Raw genomic sequence first — 15664 nt, 5'->3', positions numbered from 1 at the left:
AACCTGCACGCGAACCAAGATGTTACCGACAAGAACGACACCCAGCTGTGATCGAACGCGACGATAAAAAAGGCAACCTTAATCGTCAACCGTTTCGATCGTCCCGTTTCTCTTTCATTTCGATCGCTCCTCTGCCAATTATTAACGTGTTAATCATTCGCAGATACCGCGAAAGTATTACTCGATTATATCAATTCGACTGACAATGAAATACGATAATTCCGACGTAACTTAGCTTTCGCCACCGTACACTGTAAGTACAAGGTTTAATCGCTGATCCCGCATTCGCACGGTGGAAAATAGCGTTTAAAATATGAATACAAATTGACTTGACACATAACGTTATACGTAACGATGATTGCGGTATTAGGAGTAGACGATGTTGAACAATTAAGGCTGACGTTTCTTTACGATACACGATACGTTCGCGTGTCGTTTTAACGATGCAATAACACCCGTTTATCTTAAGACAATTTGTCAGCATTAACCCGACTTTCTCGGTCGCGTTTATCCGACAAGGGAGAGAATTGAATGGAGAAACTTGGCATTCGTGGATTTTGAAATTCCTCCATCGTACACCTCGTACACCTGACGAATAAACTCGGCAGAACTATCGAACGCCCGAATGGGAGGAAAAATAATTCGGCCACGTAGATGATACCCGATGGGCGAGGAACGACAAAAGAAAAAGAATAAGAGGCCAGAAGCAAAAGAAGTTTGAAATGGCGGTGTATAAGGAAGAGTTCTGTAGCAAACGACCTCCGCGAGGGAGGTGACTCGATCCAGACGGAAGGAAATTTCTCGAGCATGAGAAAAGAAAATGGTCGATCCATATAGAGAAGCGTACAAGTGGACGATATAGGTTACCGGCCGACAGTATATAGGACGGTGTTTGATATAGCGTGCCAAAACCGTTCCGTCTTGAAGGAGGCGGAACGAAGAGAAGAACCGCCACCGTTATCAGCTCGGCCCGCGATTGGCCGAGCTCAGACGGAGCTTTCCCGGCGACCAATCGCGTCCTGGTCTCCTGCTTTTCAAGGATTCTCCCCCGAAATCCTGGGTGTGGGCGAATCTAGAACACCGTACGGTATCCGTTTTCTCTGCCCTTCGTCCCTCGAATACCTTCCACAACCGCGTCAAGACGGCTGCCCACTGGTCAGCAGGATTTCGCCAGGATCTCGACAGAAAGCCTCGATCCTGCTCTTATTTTTCTTACTACCACCCCTTACACACCCTCCGAGCTGCTACTCGACGCTCGATTCTTCCATCCACCGCGTCTTTCGCCCTTCTTGCCAACCCTTCGCTCCTTCAGGAAGCTGATTCGTACAATGCTTCCACTTTTTTATCCTCTTTTTCCGTCAGATCTCCTACGCTACGTGTTTGCCAACGTTTCTATATCTATAGAAGCACGTACGCGTTCGCCAGTATGGAGAAACGAGTACATCTCGGTTGCCATGTTGGCAATGATCGGAAAGATGGAATCGAAAAGGGGAATTTATGCTGCTTTCTACGTTTGCAATATTTATTTACGTTGTTTCTGTCGACGATTTATATCCCGAATGTCTTATAACAAAACGTTCGTTAAGACCGAGACCTTACGAAGAAGCGAGAAGTTGCTGAAACTACGACTTCCACTCGAAATCGCTGTTCCAAGCTCGCCATAACTATCCCTATACTTCAGGAGAGAATTATGACGAAGCTGCGAGTGACATCGCGACGCTAGAGACGATATAAGGGCGTCTTTAAGATCTCTACGTCACCTAGTGTTACTTGATCTCTTTCTCCCCAACCTGTCAGATCCGGCTCCTCTCACCGATATACCCGAATTTTATTATACGAGCGTAGAAAAAAAGTTAGCCTTCTCGACGAAATCTCCGTAATGGCAAATATCGTGTTCGCGGAAAGGAAAAAAGTTAAGAAATATCGAACGAATAGCGATGGACAAGAATGGAAATTACTTTTCGATGAGGACACGCGTGTACCAGGTTATCGGTATCGTTTGATACGACGATTCTAGGTCGAAACTAACAGGGTCGTAAAGTAAAGACGTATTCGCGAAGAAAAGTGAAACGATAGAGAACAGGTCGTAAATAATGAGGAAACAGTGGCAGCTGATTCGCAAAGTCGTGCTATTGATAAGATTATCATAAAAGCTGCGTTAAATGGTCGGTGAGCGAGGTTACGTCGGATATAGGTGGTGGCAAAACGACTCTATAAATGCGTTTACTTTCAGCTATAAAAGCGGCGTGCTTCGGTTATCCACGGTTTTAAACGTACCACCCGCACACTTTCCCATTTCCCTCTGTATGTATGTATATCGGACGCTTGAAAACGCTGGATCGTGTGCGAGCGAGTACGTTTCATGGAAGGAACGAGACGTCGAGGCAGCCAGTCGCTTTACGATAAAAGCCCTCTTTGAGGGATCCGTTTATTGGTTGCTAAACATCGATATATTGCTTTCGGGGTTGCGCAAAGAGGCACCCTGTCCTCCGCGTATCCATCCATTCAACCATACGCTCCACTCTTTCCCTCCTTCATTCGTGTATACACACACGACACGCACGTACACCGACACCCAATGGGTAATATATACTTATGGCTGTACGTACAGAGCTTTCTAAGCTTTTGAAAGCACGACCAACGCGTTCCAGGCTGTCGTGACGCGAATGAATGCAGCGCTGTTCGCGAAACTATTCGAACTGCTGCAATTGCAGTCTTTAACACGTAAAATACGTGTACGTACGTTTACTTAGATTTCAGATTGAACGCGTTGAAATAAATCCAACGAAATTGAACGATCCAACGCAATCTGATCGAGCTAAACTTTATTTCATCCCCAATTTAAACGCTTCTACGTATTCGGGTCACATACGTTTCTCTAGGGTCTAGAATTTTGTCACTAGCCTGGTAATATCTCGAAGAAGGATGATCGATTCTACGGGATAAAAAAGGAAATCAACGAAGGATCAACGACTATATCACCTCAAAGACGTGTCCCTTCGCTCAAGATGATCCCTGTCAACCGGCTTGTATTTACCCTCCTCCTAGCTGGCGAATATTTTATCTACCTCGTATCACCCTGAAAACGTTCTCTGAATCCACGACCGCAGAGAGAATCGTAAAATATCATAATGAAGTAAACGAATTGAAGTGTTTTCCCAAATCCTTAACCGAACACGAGGATCGCGAGTACCTTGAAAATTTTATCGCGAAAGTCGTTAGGCGAACGATCGTGGAATTTCCATGAAATTGCTTATTAAATCAGCCAAGTTTTTCGCGACGATTTAACGGTACCGTGGCCATTTGTCTCCGTGGATTTTATTGCCTCTCGCGCTGTTAATAAAGCAACCCTGTTTGGCTGCGTGGAAACTTTCGGCATAATTTTCCTTCTCGTGAAATTCAACTTCCGTTTCATCGTATCGTTTTTTTTTCTACCTCTTTGACCACCTTTAAGAGTTTATCATTTAGAAAGAAAAAAAAGGAAAGAATTTTATCAATTTTTGTTTAGCTTCGAAGGTATTTTCTTTTTTTTTTTTCGAATCGCATGAAATGCGAGAGACGAGTATTTCCATGGAAAGGGAGAACAGTTTCGCGGAAAATCACGCGATCGATTCGGAATGAAAACGATGGGACGCGTTTTGGTCGACAGACGTGCAGCCGTCGCACTAGAAGACACGGTAGCCACGGTAATAATAATAGCCAAAATATTCCGCGGGCTGTGTCGCTCTGCGCGCACGGGGATGGGCGACGATTTCGTGGGATGTTGGTTTGGCAACATGTGGTTCGACGAACGCAATCTGCCACTGACATTTCGAATTAAACTCGTCGAGGACCGGCCTGACTGGAGAGTTTCCCGAAGGAAACGAGAAAAATCTTGTCGAGTTATAAGCTAACGTGGCTCGAACTTGCGCGCATTCTTTTCACGCGAAATTCAAATAGTTCATTTTTAGAATTCGTTTTCAAAATTAAACAAACGAGTATCTTAACGCTAATGTTTGAAATCGTTACCAGTTCTCAGAGTATCAGAGGAAGGACAAAATCTTACTTTTTATTTTGCAATGCATGGGGTAGTTGAATCAATGATATTACAACGCGAGGCAAGAAGCAGAGGCCGCAAAAACTGTAAAAGGGTTCTTATAGCCGTAGCTTTCCAGCTTTGGCTAAGCCGATATGCATTCATTATAATAAGAAATGGAAGGCGCCGAGTGAAAAGTTTGAACGCGCCCTGGCTTATCAACTTCCTCTGAATTTTCTATTATTTAAGAAGAGAGAACTCTTCGTGTTTCGTCTTCTCTACCCTACCACGATCTTGTCCTTCCTCTTTCTCGGTTACTCTCCCTTCGTGGCCATTCGCGGCAAGGGTGGTGGTGTTTTCCTCGAGACACACCACCCAAGTACCGAGCAAGTTGACTTAACTTTCTTCTTTCGTGCAAAAGCTAAGGATGCACGGCATTTGAAGTTCGTAGAATAACCATTAGCATATTTATTATTTGTCATTCGACGTAGCGTTAAACGCGTTTCACCTGTAAAACTTACCAACTACCCTTAAGGCTGTGCCTTAAAGATGATACAATGAACGTTAACGTATCGCTAGGCACGATTAATGAAAGTATAATAAAGTAGGAAAGAAAAGGAATGATAATATCTATGAAAGTTAACAGTAAAACATAGCCGATTATCGTAGAATCAAAGAATCGACATAAAAGTTGATCTTAGAGCTCATGTGCCCAGTTACAAATATATGTATACTCGTTCATATATCATTCTTTTAAAATAAACTGTTCTATCATGGATATGTTGTTTTATAATGCAATGTTCAATGCGTGCCGCAACTTGCTCGATACGATCAGGCAATAAAAACAAATGTTGCTATTTTTTACTTACTACTTGATGTCGGCTGGGTATAAATTAAGGGTTGACTCGTGTACCAGAGAGGCGGTGCATGGAATAAATACTGTAGGTGACGCATAAGTGTTCTGCATGTAGGCCATGAAGGAAAATATGCACGGACCTGTGAACAATTAACGAAACAGATAGGTTAATACGTTGACTTTGTTACAGGAATAATTATCGACATTTAAAACATTAACGGGAGTACTCACTCTTGTTAAATAAATATTAGTTCAACTGTGTAAAGTATTAAGGTCAAGGCGAATTATTTCAACTAGGAAATGCCGCCATTTCAAATCCCACTTAGCCACCATGCGGAAATCCGCGCAAGCTTTGTTACTTGCCGATAAAAGCTGAAAAAACCAACGTGCTTAAAATCGGTCGATAAAGTAGCGCGGGTCTAATATACGTAAAATAGATTTGCACTTTCAATGTTATCAGTATTGTTTCGATAATTTCTATCTATTTCACCTGATTGTTATGAAACAAGGAAAAACAATTTCATTGTAGAAACATGGGCAAGTAGATAGTGCATCGAATCAGACAATGCATAATGCATGCGTTCAAAGATTAGAAACAAAACCTCGAACTATAATGCTCTATATTGAAATAAGTATAACTTTCTTAAAGTATTGACTCTTTTTATCAACAAAATAAGGGTCATACTTACTCTTTTGGAAGAAAAATTACTAAACTAACAGAAATTCGACGCCACAACGTATTTCACTACCGCTCCCGCTGAACTTTCAAACCGGAAGTACTACGTGAAACATTGCGCAGAAAGAAAATAAATTTTTATTTTAAAATATACCCTATCTATATTTTTTATAAACATCTGAATGAATAATTTATTTATTTATGAAATATTTACTAAATATAATGCAATGAAATGTAATAAATGCAAAATGAAAATAATTATCAAGCAAATATAAAAGAACGTACTACTGGAATATTACATAATGATTCAAAAGACACTTTAATTAACAAGTATAAAGAAAATTGAAATACCATTAATGCGAATTTTCATTATGCTGCATCCTATGATTTTTCATAATGAACGATATAAAAACGGAAGAAGAAAGAAAGCGGGAAAATCAGTTTCAATTCCCTTGTAAAACACCAGTAACCATAAAACACTAGCAGACAGTGGCGACGCCAAGTTTGTAGACAGAAGAAATAGCAGTGAAGCAACGTGCTTTAGCCCATTTTAACTATACAAGTGCCGAAATATGATCATTCATATTGTGTAATTTGTTAATAATTCGTACTCCCTTTTCTCGTTTTATCGTTGCACAAAAAGAACACAGTTATTGTATTTTTATAATCAAGTACGATTTTTTATGTAATTTCCGTATAAATAAAAGACAAAAGTTAAGTGATAGCAACGTCGACCCCCTTTTATCGCCGACACAAATTACCGGAGCCCCATGTTTCTCTGCTGGTATTGTTTTTAATATTTTATACCGTGTATGGATTTAGCCATGGATGTTCGAAATGAGGTACGATAAATCAGTAAAAATATTTATTAAGTATGATATGAAAAATTATAATTATCATGTATGATTCTATAATGTGCTGTAGTATGTAAGGTTAGGTTTACGGTTACATGATGAAGTTGAAATCTATCATTGATTATAAAATGAAATGCAGTCAGTTGAATATCTTATTTATGTAGAAAAAATGTAATCTATTGTGTAAAGTTAACAAAAAATATATTTATTTTTAAACAATGTTGTATTTTATTGTGTAAGTTATTATGAGTTTTGTATTAAATTATATTAATTTTCCTTCCTCTATAAATTTCTGTATGAATATTTCTGTGTAATGATCCATTATATAATTCCATAGCATCATAATAGTGTACAAACAAGTAAAAAAACAAAATGAACTTATGAGGTAATACTGCTGAGTATTTATTGATTGACCTAAAATTCTGAATATTATGTATTCATTGTACATCTTCTATTTTTATGTTAAAAACAAATTATATAAACTGTTTATAATAAAGAGTATTTGTGAAAATATTCATAATTATTCTGATTCATTAGTGTTTTATTTAATGTAACATTTTTTTATTTCAGCTTGATTTTCAATTCTTGGATTTACACGATTTAAATGATAATGACAAAAATCATTTACTAAATATTTTAAAATCCAATGTCACTAATGATGCCTTAAAATTGCCATGGGATACAGTTGAAACTAACAATGATATCAATACCTCCATAACAGAAATTCCACAAATACAAAATCAATGGTATCATAATGGTAATAACAATTTAAATCATTATATAGATTTCAAAGATTTTGAAAAATGTAGGTTGTAAAATTAATTAATTTTTTGTTAAATGTTATATGTTATTTAGCAATACCACCACCACCTTCTTATACACAACAGATAATGTGTAGTGACTGGCAGGGACCACCAATATATCCTGTTCCAACAGATGGTCATATACAACCATTTATGCCAGCAATGACATACTCACATCCTGGTTACAACCTTGGAAGTGAAATTCATGATGTGAATTGTAATAGAGAAAATAACAGAAGAAATAATCGAGGAAGAGGAATCAGAAGAGATAATTTCAACCGTGGAATGAATCCTACTAATGAAATGCAACCAGGATATGTGGGAGAACAGGGACAATTTCATCCACCATTATCTTTTGTAGTTATGTACCCGGATCAGACGCAACAACAACAATTTTCTGGTCATGTTCATTATCCTCCATTAGCTATATATCAGCCAAATCTTCATACACATACAAACACGCATCCTCATGCACAATCTGCATATGGATATCCTCCGTATCATCATCCTTCAGGAAATATGAGATGTGTTCGACAAACGACGCCTATGCTTTCTCAACCTACTCAAGAGTGTACAAAGGTACAGAATGCGAAGCCTCATGAGAAACGCGTTCAAAACGTTTACACGCCCGTCAAACAACCTTTTCATCAAGTAAATGAGGAAGATAATTCTTCACAGACCAATATAGTTACTACAGTAATAACTGTAAATAACAGTAAAGTAGAACAATGTACTGATAATACAGACGAAAATACTGCCAATAGAAAAAGTTCAAATACAAATGGGAAAGTACCCCCTGTTAATGTTAAAATAGAGCACAATATTGTATCTACTGTAAATGAAAATTGTAATGGAACTGAGAATAATGATGTACCATGTGTGAATATTAATAGTAGCATCGAAGTAAAACAAAATGGAGAAACTGACAAAGAATATAAAAACGAAACTGTTTCTAGTATTAAAACTACTGTTGTTAAAACATTATCAAAATCTATTTCGAAAAGTGAAAATGAAGCACAAAAGGAAGATGCTCCTATAAAACCTTTACCAGAAGAAGTTGTTATTAAACCATCAAATACGCCAGTCACTGTATCCACTGCACCGCCTGCTGTATCGAGCATATCTTGGGCTAGCATTTTGAAAAAAGGAAACCCAGAAACGCAATCAACCCCGTCAAATCATAAACCAACAGCACGTATTAATCCCTTACATATTAATTCAATCACAGAAAATAGTCCAGCGTCAAAAACGCAGCTACAGTCAACAGATAAAGATCCACGAAGCGGAGTAATTTTTGGAAACGAAAATATTTCATCCAGCATACCAAATGTTGTCAATGAAAGTAAAAATCAGACAGAGTCGTTGCAAAATCGTTTCAATGATCCGATTGCTTATCGAATGGGCGGTATGTATTATTTAATAAGTTTTAAAACAAGAAGTTATTCTTCTAGATAGCAGAATAATCAAACTTTTTAAATATATTTTTTTTCCTCTAGAATTTTTATTAGGATATCACATGGATAAGCAAACTGTGAGTCTGTTACCGAGAGGATTAACAAATCGTAGTAATTATTGTTACATTAATAGTATATTACAAGCTTTGCTTGCTTGTCCACCGTTTTACAATCTTCTGATGGCTCTACCACATTCTAAAAATCCTAGTAAAACGTCTTCAACTCCACTCATCGATAATATGTAAGTGAAAGAATGTTCTTGTTTTAAATAATGAAAAATCATGTTTTTAATCATTTTTAAACTGTTTCACACAGGATCAAGTTCGTACACGAATTCACACCTTTGTCAGATGCTGCACGATTGGCTAGAAAAGATAGAGCAAATAAACGAGGGGAAGATACAATAGTAGACATACAAAGTGGAGTGGCTTTTGAACCTTCTTATGTATATACAATGTTAAAAAATACTTCAGCCGCGGGTGTATTTTCCGTGGAAGGACGGCAAGAAGATGCAGAAGAATTCCTTTCGTGCCTTCTGAATGGTATCAATGATGAAATGCTCGAAGTATGATCATAATAATATTCGTTTTAACTCGAATCTTAACAATTGAATTTAAGTAACTAATCATTACCCGTTTCAGCTTATCAAATTAGTAAACAGCGACGTTAATGTAACAACTAATGTTGAAACTAATATAAACTACAATAATGGAGAAGAAGAATGGAAGGTAAAGTATCCGTATGCTATGTAATATTTTATTGCACAGAGATGGAAATATTAATTACATTTGATATTATAGGTAATGGGTCCAAAGAACAAAGGATCTATTACACGATGTACCGAATTTGGAAGGACACCACTATCTGATATCTTCCGCGGACAATTAAGATCTAGAGTATCACGAGCAGGAGAACAACCAACAGATAACGTCCAACCCTTTTTTACATTACAACTTGATATTGAGGTATAAGTTATTTTTTCATGATGAAATTATGGTGAAACAACGCCTAACTGAAATATATTTTCTAGAAAGCAGAATCTGTGAAAGGTGCGCTTGAAATTCTTGTTGGTAAAGATCAGTTGGAAGGAATGACGTGTAGTAAAACAAAACAACAAATAGAAGCTTGGAAGCAAGTAACCTTGGAAGAATTACCGGTTATTCTTATATTACATCTGAAATGGTTCGATTACAAACTTGATGTTTGCTCAAAAATTGTAAAAAGTGTAGAATTTCCTGTTGATTTAAAATTAGATAGCAGTAAGTACTGATTCTATCAGTCATTAATTTTTGGTATATAGAAACGGAAACATTAAATTTGTTTGTTACAGAATTTTTATCGCCAAATGCTGTAAAGAAATTAAATCCAAAACAAAAGCACTATAAACTATTCGCGGTTACGTATCATGATGGGAAAGAAGCAACAAAGGGTCACTATGTCACTGATGCTTTTCACGTAGGATACGGAGGTTGGGTCAGGTATGATGATAGTTCGTTAAAAGGAGTTTCTGAAAGTAATGTTTTAAAACCAACTCCTCCTAGAGTTCCATATTTATTATATTATCGCAGATGCGATACTATCGGAAATAATCAGTCGAATACTGGTAAAGTACGTTAAAACGAAAAGCATTAATTTAATCTATGAAAAAACTTACATTCTGAATCTAAGAAACAGTTTGAAAGAGTAGCTTTTACAGTTTTGCGGTTCTTGTTGATATTTATAATTAAATACAGAGAATGTTTAATAATCAATATCATGTGAAAACAGAAAACTATTTCCTTTTGACAAACTATACTTCCATCGAATATTTGTACTAAGATTGTTGTTACGAATTTTATGCATCGTTTTCTTGGTACACGAAATAAAAAATAGTTAAAGTTGAAGTTAAATAAGAGTTTTGATTTTGGCATTCATAATTCTATTAAAGTTGCATAAACGCTTATATATTACATTTTATGAAAATATTAAATGTCAAGATCTCTTGTACATATCTTTCTTATCCGATTATGAATATACAATATTTGAGACAAAAATATTGATAATCTCCTAGAGAAAGAAAAAATAGAGGAAAGTTTTTCTACTTTAATGACAAAATTTCTACGAAATGCAAATTTTATATATATTCGAGAAAAGTGGTATACCTTATGCCTTAAGTTATTTTTGTATATAACCTTCCTACGCCTTTATGAATACTTATTCCAACTTGCCAATCATTTCTTTACTATATAATAATTTAATAGTCATTTCTTTATTATATAAAAGTTGCTTAGATGTTGTTCGTAGTACGTTTATAGAAATACATTTTTAAAGAAAGGATTGAAAACATCACTTTGTAGGTTAAAGAAATAATTGGTAAGATGGGATATTAATATCGTTAACGAGGAAGATTGTATAAACACAAAATTTGTGTACAAAACTACTAAAAACATATGTGAGAAATTTATTATTCGTTCAACAAGAGAACATACCTCTTTCGCGGGGTTCAGGGGTGCCCTCTACTTGTATTTCTAACTGCACAACACTTCGCGGTTGTATACACGGTGGACAAAAATATATGAACAGAGAGAGCAAGTGATACCGTCAAGGGTCGAAGAGTATACTGAATATGAAACCACTGGATATGCTGCGCAGTGCCAGGAGGTGCTTGCGCAGACGAGGCATACACAGAACAGACGGAAACTCATCATGAGAGAGATAAGGTCTTTCGTTGAACGAATAATACGTCTTTATCTAATATTTAAAAAAAAAAAAAGACAAACCTATGTATCCTGTTTTCATACATGTTAATGCATGTAAAAATATATTTTTTATTTTTTGTAACAACTTTAATTAAAAAAAAATGTAAACTTCACTTTAGAAGTTATTCATTGTATTGTTTTATTGTTAAAATGCTTAAATTATTTCAAGGTACTTATTGAAAAATTCATGAAAAATACACAGATTAGTGTTTATTAAATTAGTTTTGGTATAAATATTAACAGTTTTGCTTTGGGTTAATGCTTTGTAACTTTTCTGTTTCCCTATTTCATACAACTTTTTTATTTAGTTATAATTTAATATAATATTATAATAGCTGTGTAATATGTAAGTGTAATAATTTGATAAAGCAGTAAAGTTATAAAATCCCATTGCAAAACATCTCGTTTACATTCTACTCATTAAATAATGTAAATAAGAAGTATTCTTAGTAAAATTTTATAGTTATATGTATGCGATGAAATACGAAATAATATCCTTGATTCACTTCCTATGGAAATGTAAATATTATACATATATATATCTAAAATTTATAGAAACTAATAAAAATGTGTATATATATTATAAAAATTTTATTATTTGTTACAACATATTTATTATTTCAAATATTTACATTTAACTTCCAACACAATTATTCTTTGTGAAATTTGTGCAAAATTACAATTAAACAATATATTTTAATAAATAAAAAACACATATACAAAAGTCCTTTCAATACATTAATAAATTATTTATGTAATCATAAATTAGATATAAAATCTCTTATGTATTGTAGCATATCATTGCTCTCAAAATATACAATATTCATTAATAATATTAAACAAATGCCACAAATGCATTTAGAGAATGATAGCTGCTAAAAATGTGGGAGGCAAACTTTGCCCGCAAATAATTCTGAAATTACTGTAATCCATAAAGCTAAAACAAAGAAAATATAAGAAATACCAACTTGATGTGAATTAGGTAACTGATATGGTTGTCCACCAATTTCATTGATGTGAAAACCCATTGGAAATATAACTGCTGCTAGACAAAACAACACCACTGAAATATTTTAATATTTGTTTAATTTTTTGATAATTTTAACTTTTAAGAGATATTTATTACTAGTATTATTATCATACTCACTAGCTGTAAATCCTACCCATCTAGCATAAGGGATAACATTACGATCCCAATGGGAACTGGCTAATAATATTATTGTTGCTGTGATCAAAATACAACCTACAAAGATACAAACAAGAGCCATGAACCATTCTGGCTGCAAATCTGGACTGTAACAAACTTGAGGTCTATTGTATAAGGTCATACATGACCACATCAATCCCAATCTTGTATCTCCTGTAAAAAATTCAATAAGATCGTTAATAATTAGAATGGTCCAATTATAAGAATCAATAACAGGGATTATTTATAATTACCTCCAACATCAGTAATAATCCAGTCGGGCATTGCAAGACTGACAATTGCAAATACATCGGCGGCGAGAAACAATGTTCCCGAAATAATCGTTAATTTATCCATTTTGTATCAATAATAATTGTATCTTTACATATTATAAACAATAGCAATCATTATTATTCTTTTTTTGTTTATTTTTCAACCATTTTTGAAACAGCTCTTGATGTCAACTTGTTAATATGATTTCCTAACCTTAACTTAGCGCACTTGATACATGTACACACAGTATCAAAAAGTTTTCCCGAGCTCCGAATTTGGACTGTACAATTATATACAGAAAACGATACTAATAGAAATTAAAATGAGCAATCAATTACAGTATGTTTATTACATAGAAAAGATCAATTATATGTATATATACACAGTAATATTAATAGTACTTTTCAATACTAATTAAAAATTTTTTTTACAAAAAGGGGTAATCTTTTCAACAAAGATTCCAAACTTAAGTAATGGACAAAGTATTCCATTATTATTAAAGCGTATTGGAATATATCGAATAATTTCGTCTCTTAAATTTCTTACAATTTGGTTCAATTTGTATAACATGATTATTACCTAAAATGTAAACAGGTTTTGTTAAAAAACTGAAAAGATATAATGTATAACTTGTAATTACATATCACTCACTATCATTTGTACAGTCAGAATTAGCTATTGGTGACAAATTATTTAGACTTCCATCTGCTTCTTTAGTACTACATGTTTCTAAGTCTTGTTCTTCACTATTACTTTTAGGAGATAAATTTAATGGTGAAGTGTGATTAAATGAACTATCACTTAAAGTTCCATTAAATGTTGAACTTAAAACATTATCTTCTTCAAAAGAAATGGAAATTTCATTGGAACTTGATATTTGTTCACATGTTTCCATCATTGATTCATTTGATTTACACTCTTTTGCATTATTCATTAATTGTAATAAGACAGATGGATCATCAATACCCAAAATATTACAGAATTGAGTAGTTTGATTGTTTATTAATAATTGTGGTGGTTCCGAAATACCATCCAAAGCATCAGGATTGTAAGGTTTAGCAGTTTGTGTAAAATTCAATGGAATTTGTAAATTACAGTTAAATTTTTTTAGAATTTTTGCCTTTTCCTCTACAGTTGGTGTAAACGTCCATCTTGTGTTACCATACTGTCCAGGCATATAATGAATTCCACTTTTGACACTTAATAAATGATTTGTTAAATATAATATTGTTAACCACTCTAGATCATAATGTAGTGTCAGTGGTAAATTTGGATTATGTTCTAGTTCAAATATTTGAAGAAATTTTCTTTTCGGAAGACATTTATCTAAAGCTAAAAACTTAGTTACTCTTGTTCCTCCTTTTTCAGGAACAAGAGCTGCAAATTTACAATGTAAATGAGCTGAAAACCAATAACTTGGATGATGATACTCTAAGAGTTCCATACTTGGTGGACTACCAAGCATATTATTTTCTATATCATTTCTGTAATAAAAAGCTCAACTATTGCACATACTTAAATATATACTAATGAAATTTTTAGAAATCAAATATTTGTGACAAATGTGATAAAAAACTCTAATTAGCTTACTTGAAAAAAGGTTTTCCTTTTAATAAAATATTTTCATCCCCATATTTAGTTATTCCTGCTGGCCAATCATGTGATAAGAATATATCAATATTACCAGTAAGCTATACAATCAGGACATAATAAATAATATAATCAAATAAGAATATAATAGATCAAAAGATTCTTTTTATACTTCTGTTAAAATAAAAGGATAAGGACCAATGTATTACCTGCTTTAATCTAAATATTTCTAAGTTTCTGATATGATATACACTTCTAATTGTATTCTCTGTATATGGGGGCTTTTCATAATGTCCTTGCATCCAATGTTGACCTTTAAAAATTCCTGATAATCCTGCAATTCTAATACCACCTACTGTTACTACACTAGCATATCCAAAATAGTAAATATTAGGTGCTACCCATCCACCATATGGTAATTCTTGAAGATAATTTGATGCTTCATGATTACCCCCAATAAATAATGTCAACACTGGAGCAACCTTTTCCCCAGAATAATATCTATAACAAAATTTTTAAAACAATTTAACAGTTGTTAATATAAGTACAGTTCTGTTTTAAATGATTTGGTTATAATTATTTCACTAAGTGTTGATATATAACTCACTTATAAAAAGTACACATATCCTTATATTTATCAGGTACAGCCATGCAATTTAAATCGCTTAAATTTCTAGTAGACTGAAAATCTCCACAGCAAATAAGCAAATCTATCTTTTTCCCATCAGCCTTTTCCATTTCTTGAATAGTTTCATAAATAATATCCAATTCACCGTGTGCGCAACCTTCTACAGCTATCCTCATCTTGAATTTTTGTTAGATACCTTTCCACCGTTACATATAAATACGAAGTTTATCTATTTTATAGATTTGTTATTTATTAAATGTTGACATTAAAATCAATCAATATCGAGGTAAACAAACAACACATTTAACCTAAAATGTTGCGATGCAGTGGGAAGTTGTTCTTAAGATTGACCTGAAGCTAGCGTTTGATCCTGCGGTCGTTAACATCTGTCGAAAATAAAGATTTAAATATTGCAATCTTTAAAATTGTAATTTATATAACATGTATGTACATAGATAACTTTAAATGAATTGTTATCTTATTTTGTATGAATTAAAATAAATATATCCAGTTTGCGAGTACATTTCTCAGCGTAACCGTTCAATGCAATCGCCATGTTTCTAGCGTTACCATAACAACAATTATGTCGTG

The 15664-nt window shown here is 34.1% G+C and overlaps 2 protein-coding genes and 1 long non-coding RNA gene across 6 annotated transcripts in view; 1 reads left to right on the top strand and 2 right to left on the bottom strand.

Moving 5' to 3' along the window:
• Nucleotides 1-5634, bottom strand: part of LOC114874500 — a 73496-nt gene extending 67862 nt beyond the window's left edge. The window contains exons 1-3 of the long non-coding RNA XR_003789111.2: nucleotides 5561-5634; nucleotides 5103-5243; nucleotides 4885-5011 (exon numbers count right to left, since the gene is read on the bottom strand). This is a non-coding gene — a long non-coding RNA (uncharacterized LOC114874500). The remainder of the gene's footprint in view (nucleotides 1-4884; nucleotides 5012-5102; nucleotides 5244-5560) is intronic.
• A 418-nt stretch (nucleotides 5635-6052) lies between these two features.
• Nucleotides 6053-10541, top strand: LOC114874554 (ubiquitin carboxyl-terminal hydrolase 10). Its single transcript, XM_029183936.2, has 9 exons — nucleotides 6053-6389; nucleotides 6972-7158; nucleotides 7257-8609; nucleotides 8701-8899; nucleotides 8974-9223; nucleotides 9300-9386; nucleotides 9459-9623; nucleotides 9689-9917; nucleotides 9989-10541. The coding sequence occupies exons 1-9, from the start codon at nucleotides 6360-6362 to the stop codon at nucleotides 10273-10275; spliced, it is 2787 nt and encodes a 928-aa protein (XP_029039769.1). The 5' UTR covers nucleotides 6053-6359; the 3' UTR covers nucleotides 10276-10541.
• Nucleotides 10542-11968: 1427 nt separating this feature from the next.
• Nucleotides 11969-15616, bottom strand: LOC114874557 (lariat debranching enzyme-like). Of its 4 annotated transcripts, XM_029183941.2 has the most exons (8): nucleotides 15053-15425; nucleotides 14655-14946; nucleotides 14446-14546; nucleotides 13860-14339; nucleotides 13300-13435; nucleotides 12837-12942; nucleotides 12544-12756; nucleotides 11969-12459 (listed from the first exon to the last, which is right to left on the bottom strand). In XM_029183941.2, exons 1-8 carry the CDS (start codon nucleotides 15247-15249, stop codon nucleotides 12272-12274), a joined length of 1713 nt encoding a protein of 570 aa, XP_029039774.1. In that variant the 5' UTR covers nucleotides 15250-15425; the 3' UTR covers nucleotides 11969-12271. The 4 variants fall into 4 exon arrangements, with proteins under 4 accessions (XP_029039774.1, XP_029039771.1, XP_029039772.1 ...); XM_029183938.2 differs by lacking the exons at nucleotides 11969-12459; nucleotides 12544-12756; nucleotides 12837-12942 and adding an exon at nucleotides 15525-15616 and having other exon boundaries at nucleotides 13173-13434; nucleotides 13507-14339; nucleotides 15053-15459; XM_029183939.2 differs by lacking the exons at nucleotides 11969-12459; nucleotides 12544-12756; nucleotides 12837-12942 and having other exon boundaries at nucleotides 13173-13434; nucleotides 13507-14339; nucleotides 15053-15302; nucleotides 15382-15592.
• Between the last annotated feature and the right edge of the window lie 48 nt (nucleotides 15617-15664).

This window comes from Osmia bicornis, chromosome 6, assembly GCF_907164935.1.
Source record: "Osmia bicornis bicornis chromosome 6, iOsmBic2.1, whole genome shotgun sequence".
Classification (NCBI taxonomy): Eukaryota; Metazoa; Arthropoda; class Insecta; order Hymenoptera; family Megachilidae; genus Osmia; species Osmia bicornis.
The sequence above is the reverse complement of the archived record's forward strand: the minus strand, read 5'-3'. Positions and strand labels throughout refer to the sequence as shown.

Bases quoted from the DNA above. Each gene is read 5' to 3' on its own strand.
- LOC114874554 (XM_029183936.2), top strand. From the start codon at position 6,360: ATGGATTTAGCCATGGATGTTCGAAATGAG. The intron at 9,387-9,458 runs GTAAAGTATCCG...TTGATATTATAG, and splicing joins ATGGAGAAGAAGAATGGAAG to GTAATGGGTCCAAAGAACAA. The intron at 9,624-9,688 runs GTATAAGTTATT...TATATTTTCTAG, and splicing joins CATTACAACTTGATATTGAG to AAAGCAGAATCTGTGAAAGG.
- LOC114874557 (XM_029183941.2), bottom strand. From the start codon at position 15,249: ATGAGGATAGCTGTAGAAGGTTGCGCACACGGTGAATTGGATATTATT. The intron at 12,757-12,836 runs GTAATTATAAAT...AATTTTTTACAG, and splicing joins GATTATTACTGATGTTGGAG to GAGATACAAGATTGGGATTG. The intron at 12,460-12,543 runs GTGAGTATGATA...AAAATATTTCAG, and splicing joins ATGGGTAGGATTTACAGCTA to TGGTGTTGTTTTGTCTAGCA.